At 36.2% G+C, this 17,367-nt stretch overlaps 3 protein-coding genes and 1 long non-coding RNA gene across 5 annotated transcripts; 2 read left to right on the top strand and 2 right to left on the bottom strand.

Annotated features, from left to right (window-relative positions):
• Positions 2,322 to 5,525, top strand: LOC18790075 (glycolipid transfer protein 1). The gene is made up of 8 exons (XM_007227449.2): positions 2,322 to 2,559; positions 2,678 to 2,730; positions 2,955 to 3,084; positions 3,319 to 3,374; positions 3,669 to 3,799; positions 3,927 to 4,062; positions 4,629 to 4,760; positions 5,225 to 5,525. Exons 3-8 carry the CDS (start codon positions 2,967 to 2,969, stop codon positions 5,258 to 5,260), a joined length of 609 nt encoding a protein of 202 aa, XP_007227511.1. The 5' UTR covers positions 2,322 to 2,559; positions 2,678 to 2,730; positions 2,955 to 2,966; the 3' UTR covers positions 5,261 to 5,525.
• On the bottom strand, positions 7,446 to 8,048 carry LOC109946445. The gene is made up of 3 exons (XR_002269587.1): positions 7,882 to 8,048; positions 7,618 to 7,837; positions 7,446 to 7,476 (listed from the first exon to the last, which is right to left on the bottom strand). It is a non-coding gene; the product is annotated as an uncharacterized LOC109946445 (long non-coding RNA).
• Positions 9,194 to 11,314, top strand: LOC109946444 (CRIB domain-containing protein RIC7). Its single transcript, XM_020554268.1, has 4 exons — positions 9,194 to 9,472; positions 9,766 to 9,866; positions 9,959 to 10,031; positions 10,254 to 11,314. The coding sequence occupies exons 1-4, from the start codon at positions 9,415 to 9,417 to the stop codon at positions 10,727 to 10,729; spliced, it is 708 nt and encodes a 235-aa protein (XP_020409857.1). The 5' UTR covers positions 9,194 to 9,414; the 3' UTR covers positions 10,730 to 11,314.
• LOC18793851 (polyubiquitin) lies at positions 11,411 to 16,209 on the bottom strand. Of its 2 annotated transcripts, XM_020554267.1 has the most exons (3): positions 15,965 to 16,209; positions 12,632 to 14,515; positions 11,411 to 12,481 (listed from the first exon to the last, which is right to left on the bottom strand). In XM_020554267.1, exons 2-3 carry the CDS (start codon positions 12,716 to 12,718, stop codon positions 11,606 to 11,608), a joined length of 963 nt encoding a protein of 320 aa, XP_020409856.1. In that variant the 5' UTR covers positions 12,719 to 14,515; positions 15,965 to 16,209; the 3' UTR covers positions 11,411 to 11,605. The 2 variants fall into 2 exon arrangements, with proteins under 2 accessions (XP_020409856.1, XP_007224408.2); XM_007224346.2 differs by lacking the exon at positions 11,411 to 12,481 and having other exon boundaries at positions 13,376 to 14,515; positions 15,965 to 16,193.

The raw sequence follows: 17,367 nt of genomic DNA on the forward strand, positions 1-17,367 counted from the left end.
CTCAGTGTGGGTGGTCTGGGTTTGGGTGATGATACATACGGGCGAGGTGGGGGGAAGGGTTTGTGGGGTTGGGGGATTGGTCTGGGAGTAAAAGATGGTGGTCATGGGGGAATGGGAGGAGCAAGGGGTTGGCATTAGGTTTACTCTTTTTCTTCAATTTTTTTTTCAAAAAAATAATTTAACTGAAAATTGGATGAAATTTTGAGAATTTAGACGGTAAGGGGGAAATTGGAGAAACAAAGAAGTTTATATCCTTAATTTTCTATAAAAAAAAAAAAGAAGATAGGGGATCAATCGAAAGTTAGGTACAAGTTTAGGGGGCAAATCACTAGTATACCCATGTATGAATGATTCAACAGATCTGTCAATACCTGGAAAAAAAAAACAGATCTATCAATACCTTTTTTGTTTTTTTTTTTCCTTTTTTCTTTTTGGGTTTAGGGAGTGTGCATGAAACTACGGAAACAAAAAAGAAAATAAAGAAGATATTTTTAATTTCCTTAAATGAGATGATAGACAAATTAAGCGAGTTAATTGGTCTATCATTAGCTCAAATAGTTAAGAATATTTACCCTTACAGTTAAGGTTCTAGATTTAATTCCCTCTCGCTTCGCTAGTATCGGTTGTATCCTTAATATTGGTTTTATCAAAAAGCTAGTTAGTGAAAAATGAAATATGGTTGAAAAATAAATAAAGGGTAAAGTGCCGAAAACCCCCATGAACTATAACACTTATCGAAATGTCCACCATGAATTATTTTTTCAGCCAATTTAGCCTTTATAATAAATTTTATCGTCAATTTAACACATACCATCAAGTTTCTACACTTCCATCCAATTGTTCGTCAATTATAAAAGATTTAATTACTTTTAGGGTTTTTTTGATTGCTAGGGTTTTTTTTGTTTTTGTTTTTGTTTTTTCACTTTTTTAGTTTTTAAATATTTAATTATTTTTAACAGAAAATTAGATGAAACTACATGGAAACTAACGGCAGGGGCTAAATTGAAAATTGAAAATAGTTTGATAGTTAAATTAGCTGAAAAAATAATTTATAGTGGACATTTCGACAAATGTTATAATTTAGGGGGGTTTTCCACAATTTACCCATAAATAAATAATGCTCCAAAGCTTCCAATTGAGCTGGAGCAAACACGGTCTTTGCCGCTTGCCGCTTGCCAGCCAGCTCTCTGATATTGATGAAAGTCAATGGGCTGGAAAATACTTGTCTCAATCATTTGTTGCAAGTCCATTAAGTAGAGCCATTCACGTTGCCTACATCTGTCATTGGCCCAAATCCTCTCTCTCTCTCTCTCTCTCTCTCTCTCTCTCTCTCTCTCTCTCTCTCCCTACCATCTTTTATATTTTCTCAATGTTGCACAACTTCTTTACTTTTTATTTTATTTTGGAGAGGGGGTTTTCTTATACACAAACTGTCATTGTGTTATTAGGGTTCGAATTTAAGACTACTGATTTGCAAATTAATACCTTTTTTTACTAGGCTAGACCTCATAGACTCACAATTTCTCAATTGTCAATACTTGTTATTTTGATTCAAAAAATAAAGTTTAACATATAAACTCTTCCTCTTTTTCAACTCCCATCTTTCTACAACTTTAACACATAAAATAAAATTGTGATACTTTATTAAATTTTCCTCACTAAAGAAAATTCGTGGCATCGTTTCTTCTTAGGGTTGAACTTACTAGAGGTTTTATTGACCCCAAGACCCAAGGTAAGATTGTAGACCCTACATATATTTTGATCACGGGCAATTTAATTTGGAGAGCTTCTATAATGAGGGGGATTTGGGTAAGGGTGTTCAATGTGGGGTTCAATTCAACCATTCAATCATTAAAAAAGTTTAACTCTAATATTTTCTCTCTCTTGTTGGATAGTGGAATTGAAGTTTGAACCCTTCCTATAACCCCCTCATCATAACATTTCCGTCTAACTTGATACATTGATCAACTAACGATTTGTAGGTCTAGGCTTGAACCGATCCACCACCCCACTTTGATCGGTTTACCCGACCTACTCTAACTCATTCAGGATCTTAAGATTCATGATTATGCAAAGGTAACTTCAGTTGGAGAGGTTATGACTTATGAGGAAGATAAGAAACGCTTTTAAATCCATGAATATCTCCGCTTAACAAGTAACAGATAATTTCATCGGGAAGAAAGAAAAAAAAGATGCAACATGAAGCAGCAACAGTACCAGTAACAGTAAAAGTCTAACAGATAAAAAAAGTAAAAATAAAACTTCATAACGGCCACGAAGCCCAGTGGCGGTTATCTAATTAGCCAATCCAATGACGCGTACAACATGTCGTATGCCAAATGCCGCGGATTCGCGCAATTCACTCACCCAAATCACCAAACGACACAGTCCCAGCAGTCAATTAGTCAAATCCTTTCCCTTCAATCACTTGAGCTTTTAAAAATTGTTCACTTCCCAAAAGCAATTCAATTTCAATCGTAATCCCAATCCCACCACCACCATTTCTCAAATCACAGAGAATTCGATTCTCCCGTAATTTCTCAACGCAATTCCGCAAAGGTTTCCCATTTTTGGAATATCGAATCCAACCCACATTTCCTTCCTCTTTTTTGATTCGTTTATTTTTTTATTTTTGTTTTTGATTTTGATCTTCACCATTTTCTGTGATCTTACTCAGATCCAAGCCATCTGAAGCTACCCAACTCTGCAAATTGTACCAGCAGCTTGCTTGTAAGCTCCGATCTTTTTCTCGCTCTCTTTGAATTATACATGCGATGATCAAGTTATGTTGTAAATTTGGATACAGTGTATGTTCATCTGGAACTTGTTTTAAAATCATTGGTATTAGTTGAAATGTTTTTATTAAGCTGTTTATTGATAAAGATTGAAGCTTGCTTGTAAAGTTTACTTATTTTTTTGGTATGTGAATTTGAAATGATGATGTGGGTACGCAGTGAATTGGGAAGATGGAGGGGACTGTGTTCGCTCCTGCCTTGGAAGGATTCAAGACTGTCAAGTCTGATGGAGGAGAGATTCTGACCAAGCCTTTCTTGGAAGTGTGCAAGCAGATTCTGCCTGTTATAGGTTCATCATTGCTCTCCTCCCTGTTTTGTTTTGATCCCAGAAATGGCTTTAACCTCTTTGATTCCAAAACTTTGAACCAGTTTTCAGTTTTCACAATGCATGCTTGTCGCTTGTACATGATTTTTAAGCATAATGTTTCCTACCCATTTGTTATTTTTACAATACGAGCTTTGTGCTTTGGTTCTGGGCATGACCCTTTGACTTAACAAGTGCAATTACAAATTCTGATGCCAGATAAGTTTGGAGCTGCTATGACACTTGTTAAATCGGACATAGGCGGTAATATAACGGTAAGATATGTTTCTTTTACATGTATTTTTCACCATTCGTGTTCGCTGCCAGTTTAGTACTTCTTCCTGTTTTTGTGATTCTCGGTTAACTTGAATTATTTGTTTTTAGTAGTCATAGATATGCTTTGTCTTGTCTGACTTGGATATGGCAATGCTAATCTACCCATTTATGCATCAATCTGCTTAGAACATCTTGTAGGTGATATATTTGTTGAAAGTAAGATAATTTTTTTTTTGTTCATTGAGTTTGAATGCCCATCAGTATTCTCACTTTCTTCAATTTTGGCTGTGTAGAGATTGGAATCTAAATATTCATCGAATCCTTCCAAGTTCAACTACTTGTACAGCTTGGTGCAACTTGAGGTTGAAACAAAAACTGCAAAAGCATCATCCAGCTGCACCAATGGTCTTCTTTGGCTGACAAGGTGAACACTATATATAATCATTAACTTGTGTTTTTCTCGCTTTTATGCCTTTGCCCATTGTTGAAATGCAATACCTTATATATATATGATACTATACTTGATGATACTATACTTGATTTATTTTCAGAGCCATGGATTTCTTGGTGGAGCTGTTTCGGAACTTACTAGATCATCCAGATTGGACAATGTCACAGGCTTGTACAGATTCCTATGGCAAGACCCTGAAAAAATGGCATGGATGGCTTGCTAGTTCAAGTTTCAGTGTAAATGTCTTTGATGCCCCTTCAATTATTTGATGTGCAACCATTTTTCATACTGGCTTTATCTTTTGACTGTCCCATGCTGGACTCTAATAGAATTACGGTGATTATATTCTGAAGTAGATTGCTTCCTTTCTAAATGCTTTACTGCTTAACTTTAGCATTGTTAATTATTTGGCCCTGGATGCATTTTTATATACTTCTCATGATCACCATCTTTGCTAGCTACGCTTTTATGCTAGTTTCTAATTCAAGAATTTAGCATGTAAAAAGTACAGAGCTCATCTGAAAGCATGAAGCTATTGTATTTATTAAACCTGAAAGCATTTCTGTGTTTCCCATATTAGAGAAAAACCCTGCTCTTTAGTATAGTTTCACTGTTTTGATAAAGGATATTTTTGAATACTAAGTACCAGCAAAGTTCACTTAGCTTATCCACTGATTCATACTCTATGATTTAATTAATATTCAGTATCCCCGCCTTTTTCTTTACTGAAAGCCTGAAAGAAATTGCAAACGAGAACTACACTTCTGTTGAAATTTGGACTTATTAGTCTCTGTAATGATAGGTTGCCATGAAGCTTGCTCCTGACAGGAAGAAGTTCATGGAGGTGATAGGAGGCAATGGTGATATCATGGGTGATATAGATAAATTTTGCACTACCTTTACGCCTCTGCTTAAAGAGAATCACAAGTTTTTGGTAAGATAATTTATTATGTTGCAGAATTTAGTGAGATCGTTACCTCTTTAACATCCTTGTTGAGTTTTGAGATTGAAGGTTGCCATAAATTGACCACAATAGTTGTATTTAATGACTGATAGATGTTTTAGAGGAGAAGTTGAAGGAAAAGATATATTCCATTAATTAGCTACATAAGGTTTGCTTCTGTAAGCTTTAGTGCCGAATTTTGAAGTTTTCCAGCTGGTATGCTTGACGCATTCCATTTTATTGAAAAGTAAAGCAGGTGGTTGTAAGATTAGTGAAACTCAAAGGGCTGAAATATTTTCCATTGGTTGGAAGGAAAGTTCCATAAGTTGCTTCAGTTCTGATGCCGTTGATTTTCTACTTAGAAAATACAATGACAAAAAGAAGATAATAAATTATTAACTCATTTGTTATTTTAAACTGCTAGTATGCTGACGAACTTTTACTCTTTAACACAGGCTAGTGTTGGCATGGATGAATTGAAGGCTTCATGAATGAGAAGGTTTCCTGATGAGAGGAGGCTTGTGCATTCGGTTGCTTTGCCTTCCATTTCCTTCTCCTTGGATCATGTCCTTGTGGCCTAATCCTTCAACTTCAAAGATGAAAAATAATGCGACTTTTTCCTGAATTCATATTGCTATTTGATTAATGTTTTAATGCTAAATTTTTACTTATAATTGGTTGCTACAGAGACAGTTATTATTATTTGGTTCCATATGTCTTGCCTGTGCCGTGGAAAGTTGTTTTCTTCCCTGCTTCTTTCTAGTGTGTTGAGGTTGACCTGAGAGGGTTCGAATGAAGCTATGTTCTACACAGCAAAGATATCATAGAGATGGGTAATTCAGTATAATCAAATGCTAAGGTTATATAAGCATGTGCTCTAGGTTCTTTTGTTTTTACTTTTTGGTGTCCGGTGACTGGGATGGGCTTGAATAGTCTGGTGTCCGAACCAAACCAATGCCGATGAAGATCCGAACAGAACGGATTCAAACTTCTCCTAGAATAGTTCATATTTCGGAATATTCAGATCTATGCTTATCTCCTTTCATATCTCGGAATACTCAGAGTCAAATCTATGCTTATTTTCAACAACTCCTCGAAGCATTTTTCCTCGTCTCAGGGTGGTAGGTATATGGAATTTCTCTATTAGAACAATGTAATTACATGTAGCAAAACTTTCTGTTAATTTATCAAATGTAGATCCCCACTCTCTAATCAAATTCTTCATGGCTAGTTTCACCTGACCAAAAAACATGGCTAGTTTCCATTGAAAAAATAAAAGAAAGCGGTCCCGATGAATTCTTAGGTTTGAGCGCCTCTGATGTGGACTGGCAAATAGAATTCTTAAGGGCACAGACAGATGAACAAGTAGGTTTGAGCGCCTCTAATGTAGACTGGCAAATAGAATTCTTAAAGGCACAGACGGATGAACAAATTTTTGTTTCTACTCGTAACGTTGTCATGTCGTGTTATTACTCCGTATGTTACAATATAGTCGACGAGTTTATACTTCAGGGTGTATTAATAAGGGAGCTTTAGTAATATACCCAAAATAGGGGCTGTAATTATAAAAAAAACCCTACATAGAATGCACTTTAGAAACACACCCAAAAACCATTTACTACATATAAAATTAGTATTGAAGTTCCTATAAATTACATCTCTGCCATTAATTAACTTAAAATAAGCCCAACACAAAATTCCCAAAAGAATCCAAAACAAGCTCAGCAAGCCCAAATTAGATTTTTTTTGAAAAAACCCAAACTTAATATAAAATAAAATAAAAAATCACGAAAACCAAGGGTCTGTCCCCACGACCCTTCATTCTCCATCAAACCTCTGCAAACCATATCATAGAAGTACATTGTTAATACCATGTCATAAAAGTACATTGTTAATAACATGTCATAAAAGTGCATTGCTAATACCATGCTATAGAAGTATATTGTTAATACAATTTCATAGAAAAACATTCTTAATACAATTTCATACAAAAACATTGTAAATACCATTTCATTCAAAAAATCCAAAAAACCCTAACAAGAGATTCGATATCCTTTGCTGCCACCTCCAATTGTCCATAGTTTCACCAGATACAATCGCAAAGGCAAAAGGAAATACCTTTACAAGGAAAAAACAAGTACACTGTTAATACTATGTCACAGAAGTACATTGTTAATACTATGTCATAGAACTATTGTCCTAGTAAAAATCACATTTTGCATATCATAAACTTCAAGTGCACAGCCATATATAGAGCAAAATATAGAGCGTGCTTTGTTACTGAAAATCTGTTAATACTATGTCATAGAAGTACACTGTTAATACTATGTTATATAAATTAACTCAGTTGCAGGGTATGAACAATATAATAGCTGTTCATACCACTTACTGGAAGTTAACAACTGCTCATACGACTTACAGATAACAAATTGTACATTACAAATCAACTTACATAAAAAATTGTAAAAGGTGTTGATGATCAAACTCAGAAGCTGGTTGCTCTCATGGATCAGGACCTGAGTCCACCTTCTGAGTTCTAAAACGACATTGCCGAGTTCGGCGTATTCCGCTCTTCAAAGAAGAGCTTCTTCAATGGCGGCCGCAGAGAGGAAGAGGAAGCGGCAGCCCCTTTGGCTATGGAAAAATCATCGTCGTCGGCATATGCGAAGAAGAGATCCAGGTTGAAAATCAGGAACACAAGACAGATCTGGCCATTTTGGAATATATCGTCGGTGGAAATCGGCGATCCGTCGGGGTTGGTGCATGCGAAAGAGAAATCAAGTAGAAATTCAAGTAAATTAAGCAAAAATCAAAATGAAAATAACGAATTGAAGCAGATGGAACAAACCTGCAAAGGAAATGGAGGCATCGGCGGCGAGAACACGTGTGAGGCCACCTACGTAACGGAGATTGTCGTCGGTCTTGTGTTGGTCCATGGCTTTGAGACTGTTTGGTTTACTTTGAAGGCAAAGAGAGGGAAGAAGGGAGATAACAGAGGAGAGATGGTGGTTTGAAGCAGGAGAGGGGCTTAAGGCTTCAAAACTGAGGGAGGGCTTGATGCTTCAAACCTGAGGGAGGCTTCAAAACTGAGGGAGGGCTTGATGCTTCAAACCTGAGGGAGGCTTCAAACGAGATCCAAAACTAACTTAATGCTAAAAAGGGTAATAAAGATATTTCATCTTATTAATTAAATTAAAAAATATACAATTGTTGATTTTTGGGTTTATTTTGGGTGTGTTTCTATGTTTTAAATTGCGTAGGGTATATTTATAGTTTCATGTCTAGGAATGAGTGTTTCACTAATTTTGTATATTAATAATGAACATGTTCTCTAGAATGTGCTGAAACTAAAAAGGAAGTTTTCAATTGTACCAAAAAGAAAGTTCTTCTGTTCCAGTCTTTTCCATGCGTGGTAATTGAAAATCAAAGATGTATCCTTTTATTAGAAAAAATGTAGAAATTGTTTTTATTCGAGTGATTAGACCTATGTCATCGTTGTCTTCCATTCCGTCCATTGGACCATGTCACCAATTGGGTGTTAGTTGGATTGATCCAAGACTTTGGTGTGCTGGTCCTCGATTCAAGTCTCCATGATACCCGTGTGTAAGTTTTCCCCATCCTCATCCTAATTTTGGCAAAAATAAGAAGAAAAGATTAGACCTACCATGTCAATGTTGTCTTCCATTCTGTCCAGGGTAATTGAAAACCCAAAATTTAAATTTAAATTAGTTTATTATAGAAAAAAGAATATGAACAGATGGGTTCTATTTGAGTGATTGGTACGTCATGGTTGTCACACAAGTTCTAGGGGAAGAAGATATACAAATTAAGATGATGAGATGTGAGCTAGTAATTCCACAATTGCCACACAATTGTTTTCCCCAACCGCTTTTCCCGCGCATTCACTGAAAAACCGTTAACAAGCCCCCTCCACCCAAATTTAGCCTATGGTCCTGGCCATTTCTAGTTCTATCCCTCTACTTTCCCACCCGAAAAGCCTGTGAGCTACAGGTTTTGATGACTGGTCACCGGGAATGAGCACTGCATCGCCACCGGGCCATCCAACAAAACCGATGCTCTCATTTCCACTCTGATTCTTTTCGGATTTGCCAATTCAAAAAAATTTCTGGCCCCATGGCATCACAATCAACAATTGCAAATTTTTATTTGTAAATTGTTTGAGAGAGATGAGACCGCTCTTTGCACTGTTGGATTATATGGGTACGCTTGGGAACACTTACCATGATGTGGGGTTGAGATTGCAGGAGCTGGTTGTATCATGCTGATGCCTTTTTCTCTGCCTTTTCTTCTCAAGGTAAACATAGTTCTTTTTCCTGTCACATTTTTTCTTTTGGTGTTACTTTTATTGGGGATCAATTTGGAAAACTAAATTATAATAAAAAATAATATGGTGATGTAGCAACTAGCAGCTGAATATTCTTTGGGCAGAGGAGTTTCCAAATGGTTTTTGATAGTATATATTTATTCTTTTCTCCTTCTTGTGGTTTCCATGATCAGGAGCTTGTCATATACATTCTTGCTTTCTTTGTATTTGAAGTTGAGAATAAGCACCATTTCTACCAGCAACTTAATTTCCAGCTGAAGGTTTCTGAAGTGCATGTCCTAAAGCACTTGAGCCAACAAAATGGCAACCAAGGTGAAGGGCCTCTTGAAAGGCCTAAGATACATTTCACATATGTTTGGTACGTGCGATTTCCGTTGATTTTTCCCTAAATTCGAATAATTTTCTTTTTCAAGTTTTACAAGGTCTTGTGGCATAAATTCCAGTCTGATTTTTCTGCATGTTTTTCTTTGGTTGGCGAGAACTAATGATCGAAAATTTTGCAGATTTTTTTTGTTCTTTCCAATGAGAAATCATGAGCATAAATTTTCTTCTTAGTTTAATCTCTCTTCATTGTGATGTAAATAATATTTATTTTAATAGAGATTGAAAAGAAAGAGCAAATTGCTTGACCAAGTGGTACAAATTTTGCAGAAGAGAAAGATGATGAAATACAAATTGGCTTTCCCACGGATGTAAAGCATGTTGCACACATTGGATGGGAAGGTCCTTCTGCAAATAGTACGCCGAGCTGGGTAAACCTCTCTCTCTCTCTCTCTCTCTCTCTCTCTCTCTCTCTCTCTCCATGATACATACAATTGCGACAACATAAAATTTCATCTTGCAGATGAACGATTTCAAATCTTCTCCTGAAGTCTCATCCGCTGGGCAACTGGCTGTTAAAGAATTGTCCTCCCAAGGTTTGCTTATTTTCTAACACAACATATCTTTTCACTGTATGATGTTGACGCTAATAGTTCGTATTGATAGTCTGGCAATATAACATGTCACTTTTAACGTGAAGTTAAAATTGATCATGATCTTTCTGTAACCTATTTCTTGTTAACTCCTGTTATGCGGAAATGCAATCAACAAAAATGTGCAACAATTCACATTTGAATGTTGTATGCTTCTCTCTGAAGATATGCATAAACCTGGCCAACAATTGGTGGTGCATCGAAGTGACATTCCAAGGTCGAGGCGCCATTCGCCTACAGATGAACCTGAAGGTTCTCCCACCAAGAAGATCTCTGATGGACCAAAGAAGCATTCTAGGCGCCACCGCTCCAAGGATGGAGTAATGGATTCCCCTTCTCGAGAGGCTAAAGAAGGTAGTAGCCGTCATTCAAGAAGCAGGAGGAATTCTAACAACCTTGGATCTGAATCTCCCTCACAAGATCCACCTGGGATACCAAAACAAAGGAGGAAAAAGGGTTCCTCTGAAAGCGGGTCAGCAAGATCATCAAGAAGGTCATCAAGATCCAAAGGCCAGAATTCTATGACAGATATTTCATTTGAAGGTTCAGAGCATGGATCCAAGAGTGGTGAGAGTCCAATGCACACAGTTTTGGCAGGAGAGACGGGTTCTGAGGGATTTTCAGGAGGAAATCTTAACTGATGGCAGAAAGGGAGGTCTTAACATAACCCTCTAACTCAAAGTGTGACTTCTGCTGGCTTACTTCATTGATCATTTTTATTTTTCGTCATCATGTTGATATCTGTGACTTGCAAAGCTCCAAGTGAGATTTGAGAAGTTGGTTTCCAATTTATGCACTGTCTTACTGCCTAGAATACATAGAAAAGAATTTGATGAGTTGAATCTACAACAGCCTGGTGTTCAGAGAAGGCTTCTTGGTTTTCATGTTGTTTCCAAGCCAAGTATTTATGCCAAATTACTGTTCCAAACTCACATGTGAGGTTCTTCTGCAGCCTAAAGATTTCATTCTGGTGCCAACTCAAAATTCAAATTGAAACAGAGGAAGCAAATAGCCTTATTTGTTGAAGAAGTAGGAGATCTCTGACCCAATTTAGGTCGGATACAAATTAAGTCTCTGCAGGACATTCATCTCATTTACCAAAGAACTTTTGAGTGTTGCCATGCCATAATTTTAATGCAATTGTTCTTGCAAAAAATGATTTCATGAAGGAATCAAGAATAAAATTCCATCGAATTTCTATCGTTTTAATGAAATGTAATTTTAAGGAATTCAGATTGTTCCCAAAACTTTTGTTCCACGTAAAGCAAAGCATATTCATCACCAAATGAGTTCATCAAACTTCTGTAATATGAAAAATTAAGAAATGCAAAAAAAAAAAAAAAAATTTGTTGCAAACTTATGACGACTAGCACCCTTTTTCTATATAAAATCTTTCAATGGGAACCACTATACATCTTCATCAAACCCGAAGGAATATATCTAACAGCGCCCTTATTACAGAAGTTCAACTCTTGCTTGCATTTCCTCTGGTATCATGAATGATAGTGGAATTTGGTTCACCAAGCCAAAACCATGTGGAGAGTGGAGTCTTTCTCGATGTTGTATCTTGCAAGACGCCATTTATCTTCAAGGCGTTTTCCGGAAAATACAATACTCTGAAAATGAACTGGCACTCTAACCTTACAAAATATCTTGTCCTTCACCTCTCTGACAGTATTCGATCGTGCCACATCAAGCGTAATGGTTTTCCCATTCCATGTCTTAATAAATATCTGAATCCAAGAAGGCAGCACCTCCAAAGTGGAATTTTCTTCAATGTTGTAGAAAGCCAAAGTCTTGCAATCCTGCAGCTCATTTCCTGCATAAATAATTCTACAATCAGCAACAGGACATCCTATAAAGCTCTCAACAATCGCTTTGACATCCTGGAGAGTGTACAAGACCTTAACTTCAACCTTGACAATCTTTCCACTTGGTGTTTTCACAAAAATTGGCATAACATCTCTTGGATTAAAAATCATATAAAGGGTTGATTCTGTCCGTATATCAAGCGAGGCCAATGTCCGATAATCTTGAAGTAGTTTCCCACCATAAACTAAAGTGTACTGGTCTAATTGAATTCCCTCCTTCAACTGAATCATGGATTTGATGTCATTGATGGTATAGTACCCTTTTGCTTCAAATACAATGGTCTTCTGATTTGATGGAATTTTCACATATATTTTCATTCTCATTGAATTCTGATGACGTATATGGTAACTGGGTTCCCTTTGAATTCCTTGATCAGCTGGTATTTGGCCATCGTGAAGCCAATTACTACTATCATCCAAGAGGGGCTCCTGAAGCTTTTCTGAATTGCCTTCCTTCCTTTGTCCTACGGATTTCTTAACGCTCAGAGCTACTTGTTTCAAGACCTTCCACAGTATATTCCTCTGCTACAAAGAAGAAACAAATCTTGTGAAGCTAATTTCAATCACATGAAGGATACATAAGACATTGTGAGAGAAAACAAAAAAGGAAGAGATTACTTTAAACTGTTCCAATGAAAAATATTATGTATGTAAATAAAAGGCAATAACAACCTTTTGCTGAGATGAACCAAGGTAACTTGATGGGAGCGTTCGGTATCCCCGGTATGAGGATCTACGAAGTCTCAGTGCTTCTTCCATTGGAAATTTTCAAGACTTGAGTGATTGTTCAGATTGCCAGGTTTAGGCAAAACTTTTTATTTCTGATGAAACTCAAGAGTTTGAAGACTGCCTTATGTAGAGTTCTTTTCTTTAACAAACACAAATAGAATTCTTTTAATATAAATCTTGTACATTGTGTATTGGATAAGTGCTTCTCTGTTGAATAATTGGTCTTTAATAATAATGAAACAATTATTTAGCCTAGGCTCTAGCCAAAGTCTTCAATTTGGTTCATTTTTAATACAAGTTGGTAGGTTCACACAAAGCACGGGTATTGTAAAAGAATTTGGAAAATCAATAGAATAGTATAGTAAAAGTCCAAAACTAGACACTGACATTTGAACGGAAGGACAAAAAGAAATCCCTAAGAATGTCAACTCTCTTTATGCTTCAAATAATTTATTGATGGGGTTCAACTGAGTAAAGAAGAAAGAATTATTGAATCAGGAACTACTGCAAGATTCAAGTATTCTGATTTTTAATAATTCATGTTGCATATAAGAAAATATGACCACATGGATTTTTTTACTGATATTGTGCTTACGACCAAAGTTCTCTCATTTTCGACCTTCGTCGAATTATCATCCAAATACTGAACATAAAACTCAGTAAGTCATTTTTTAAAAAGAAGGAAAATGCAATTAAAGCAGGTTTGTTTTTCTTCTTAAGCCAATATCCACATGTAGCAACTTGTTCTGTTCAGGCTAACATTGCACATACCTACAGTGAGCTCTGCACAGTTGTACCCTATTCTAAGTACATTGCATTTCAAATTAATCTTTTCTAGATAACCTCACCTGTGCCAAAATATAGTTGCTGCTGCTAATCTGCAAAAGATAGCTAACCACGCTAACCTACGACCCTCTAGACAACGTTTGTTGACAGAACCAAACTAAGGGTGGAGTCCTTCTGTATGTTGTAGCTTGCTAGATCTCGACCATTAATAAGAAATTTCCCACCAAACAAAAGCCTACAATAATAATAAGGCTTCATAGACACTTCAAGCTTGCGGAAAACCTTGACCTTCACATCTTCAACAACATCAGACTGCTTCACATAAATAGTTAGGGTTCTGCCATCAAAAACTTTAACAAATATCTGAAACAAAGGATGTGACATCTCCAATACATATTTATCTTTGATGTCATAAAAAGCCAATGTCTTGAGGTCCTCAAGCTGATTTCCGGAATAGATCAGATTCTGATCACTGACTGAGATACCTAAAGTGTTCCCAACTATGTTTTTGACATCATTGACGGTGAACAAGGCTCTAACCTTGAGTTTAACAGTCTCACCTGATGGTGATTTCACAGATATTGAAAGGACATCTTTAGGAGCAGAAATCATTTGCAGGGTTGACATGTTATTGATACCTAATGAGGTCAGAGTGCTGTCCTCTTCAAGTGATTCTCCACCATATAAAAGAGTAAACTGATCCGATGGAATCATCTTCTTGGCCTGAATCATGGCCTTGATGTTTCGGATGGTGTCATGAGCTTTTGCTTCAATCTCAATGGTGCGCTGACTTGATGGTAGTTTGACAAATAATTTGATCCCGACAGTATTCTGGAGAACAAGATGAACAGTGGAGTCCCTCTGAACTCCACAGTCAACTAGACTTTGGCAGTCCACGAGCATATCACCACCCAAGAAGAGCTCCTGATGATGTTCTGGAAATCCATACTTCTCACATAACAGTGCTTTAAGATCTTTTATCGTCTCAGATCTATTGACCGTTAAGGCCACAGTTCTCATAATCTTCAAAAAAATATTAATCTGATACAAAGAAAAAGATAAATGTACTTCATCAAAACAATACTATAACAAAGACCAAACCGAAAACGTTAATTTGCAATATTTTTACAACTAGAACAATTGTTCCCATTATCCATATCAGGTTGGGCCATCAAAAATATACTAGTAAAGAAAAAGGAAAAGCAGCAAATGTCACCCCACGCAGCAATGAATGAGCTTACAAAAGATTCTAACACCAACTGTGGCCCGTCTTCCAGGGAGGAGACTCTAGGACATAGACATCCATGATAAGGCCTAAGGTCTAATACAAAATTACAATTCTTCCTTGAGAGTCTAACTCTAATCTCTGATTAATAAAAAGAGATATTTAGTGATATACCCATTTCTAGCACTAATATTATAAATAAACCCTACACAATTGAATTCCTATAAACAAACCCAAAAAAAACCCAAAAAATGATAGCTGGCCTTATTGAATTTAATATTGATTATTAAATTACTTTGATGCCCTATTGAGTGCTTTGGGTATTTTTATGAGATTTTGGGGTTGGGCTTGTTTTAAGAAATTGATGGCAGTTTTGTAATTTATAAGAAGTTAAAAGCTTTTTTGTTATGTTGTAAATGGGCTTTGGGTGTGTTTCTAAAGTCCATTTTATGTAGGGTATTTTTATAATTTGGGCCCCCATATTGGGTATAATAGTGAATCTCCCTAATAAAAACTCTATATATATTATTTTTCAAGAACCGTAGGAGGGCATAACAGAAATATATAGATCATACAGTCTACAATTCACATTAAGGAGTACTTAGCACACAGAATATGTTAATGACTAGGCCAGTGGTAACATTATACACATTCCAACAGCAAATCGAATGCAGGGGGGCCTAATGCCACAAAAGAGAAACCAGATTTGAGGAGATAATCAAGCTTTCTAGCCTATAAGAATCTCTCCCGGAGATTTAGAAGCTATAAAAAAACGCCAACAGACAACCACAGCACACAGTTACTACCAATGCAAAATTTCTTAGAGTGAACATTTGGAGTCTCAAACCCGACTAAATTCAAAAGGAAAAGTTGGTTTAAAAATAGAATACTCATGAAGTTGCTATTTTGGAGATCAAATGATAAGGTTGTGGTTGAAGTTCAGAATTTCTGGAAATACATAATGTTAGTGAAAAGTTCAAAGTTTTTTCATAGGAAACAAAATATTATTCATAGATTGTAACTTCTTTTCGTAGGAAACAAAAATATTAGTGAAAGATTCTATCTTGAATCTCTAAAGTATAAAGAATGTGTTATGACAACATTTTCTACTTTGCTATCTGTTTTTCTCTATTTTATGGTAAAACCAATCACAACGAAACCAGATACTCAGTGATCAGTATCAAATCATTAATATACAGTACAAAATGAAGAGAAAACAAAATAGTATATAAAGAAAAGATGAAAGGTTGAAAATCGTTAACGACCTCTTCTTCTTGGCTTGAACTGGACTGGTGGTGTTGAGTAAAAGAAAGTACTGTTGCAATCCGACTACTGCTGGCTGCCATGACTGTCAAACCCTACTGTGTCTGTTTTTTTTATAACCAAGGGGGTAGAGAACGAGAGAAATTTGACAGACCTCTCTGTATTGTTTGGACTCTGGAGTGATGCTCCTTACTGGGTCATTTATTTATAAATATATTTGTTTTAAAGGGAAACGAAAAGTCTAAAGACAATTAAGGTCATTTTTTTGCGGGGCCCTCTACTACAGTCTTCACTCGCTGGGTAGACCCTTCCCGTTGCTTGCGGTTATTCCATTGATTTTTTTTTCCAACTCCAGCAGATACATTCACCAATGAACTACGAATATAGTGAGCATCTCCAAGGAGTACGTAAATAAGGCAAAAATACACTATAACAACTTAGGTGGCTTATTATTTACCCATTCGTTTTATGAAAAAAATTGGTCAGTGGGATGACAATTTTCTCTACGGGTAAAAATTCGTTGGAATTCGACCTTAATGGGTTGAGTATGAAGATAAAAATAAGGTATGGAGATGGATGCTGGGAATTTTGCGGGTACGGTGTTCGGGGAGGGGCGGGGATAGTATTTTGAATCCGCAATCCGAACGCACCTTGTAGGGCCTACTCTGCATTGTATTTCACTAATCCAAATCCTCTATTTTTTAGATAATCATTCAAATATCATCTCTACAAAAAATCACTTGAATCCGATATCATTTGACCACCTAATTGAGTTATTGAAATTTTAGTACTTTCTTGAAGCACCGTGTTCATTGATTTTGTATGACACAATTGGATGTCGAAACGGTTTCTGATTTGTCTAATTTTTTGCAAGGATGATCTATGAATGTATAATTAAAAAATAGAGAGTTTGGATCGTTGAAAAAAATTTCGTAGGGGACCTTAAAAGATGTCTCTCAAATAATGAGGGATCCCTCAATAGAAGGGGACTATATATATATATATGTTATTAAAGTGATTGTGCGACCAAGTTTTATATTTTATATTATTATATTATATATTTATTTAATTTATACGAATATTAAGCCACACTACTTATATTATACATATTTAGTTAACTTCCCGCCAATATGTAAACATTCTTATATTGTCTTATAAGTTACAAGTATACATTTTTGTTAGTTTTTTCTTTGTAATGGTGTGGGTCGGGGAACCCCTTCCCCAATGAAGACGGGGTTGAAGAATTCTCGATATGAATATTGTGGATATGAAGGCGGGGATGGGGATGAGAATGGCATACCCACCCCCTATTTGACCAATTGCCAGTGCCACTCCAAGGGACTAGACAATGCAATTGTACAAACTATTATTATATTATTATATTTTATAGAAAGTATGAATGAGT

This window comes from Prunus persica, chromosome G1 (assembly GCF_000346465.2).
Source record: "Prunus persica cultivar Lovell chromosome G1, Prunus_persica_NCBIv2, whole genome shotgun sequence".
Lineage (NCBI taxonomy): Eukaryota > Viridiplantae > Streptophyta > Magnoliopsida > Rosales > Rosaceae > Prunus > Prunus persica.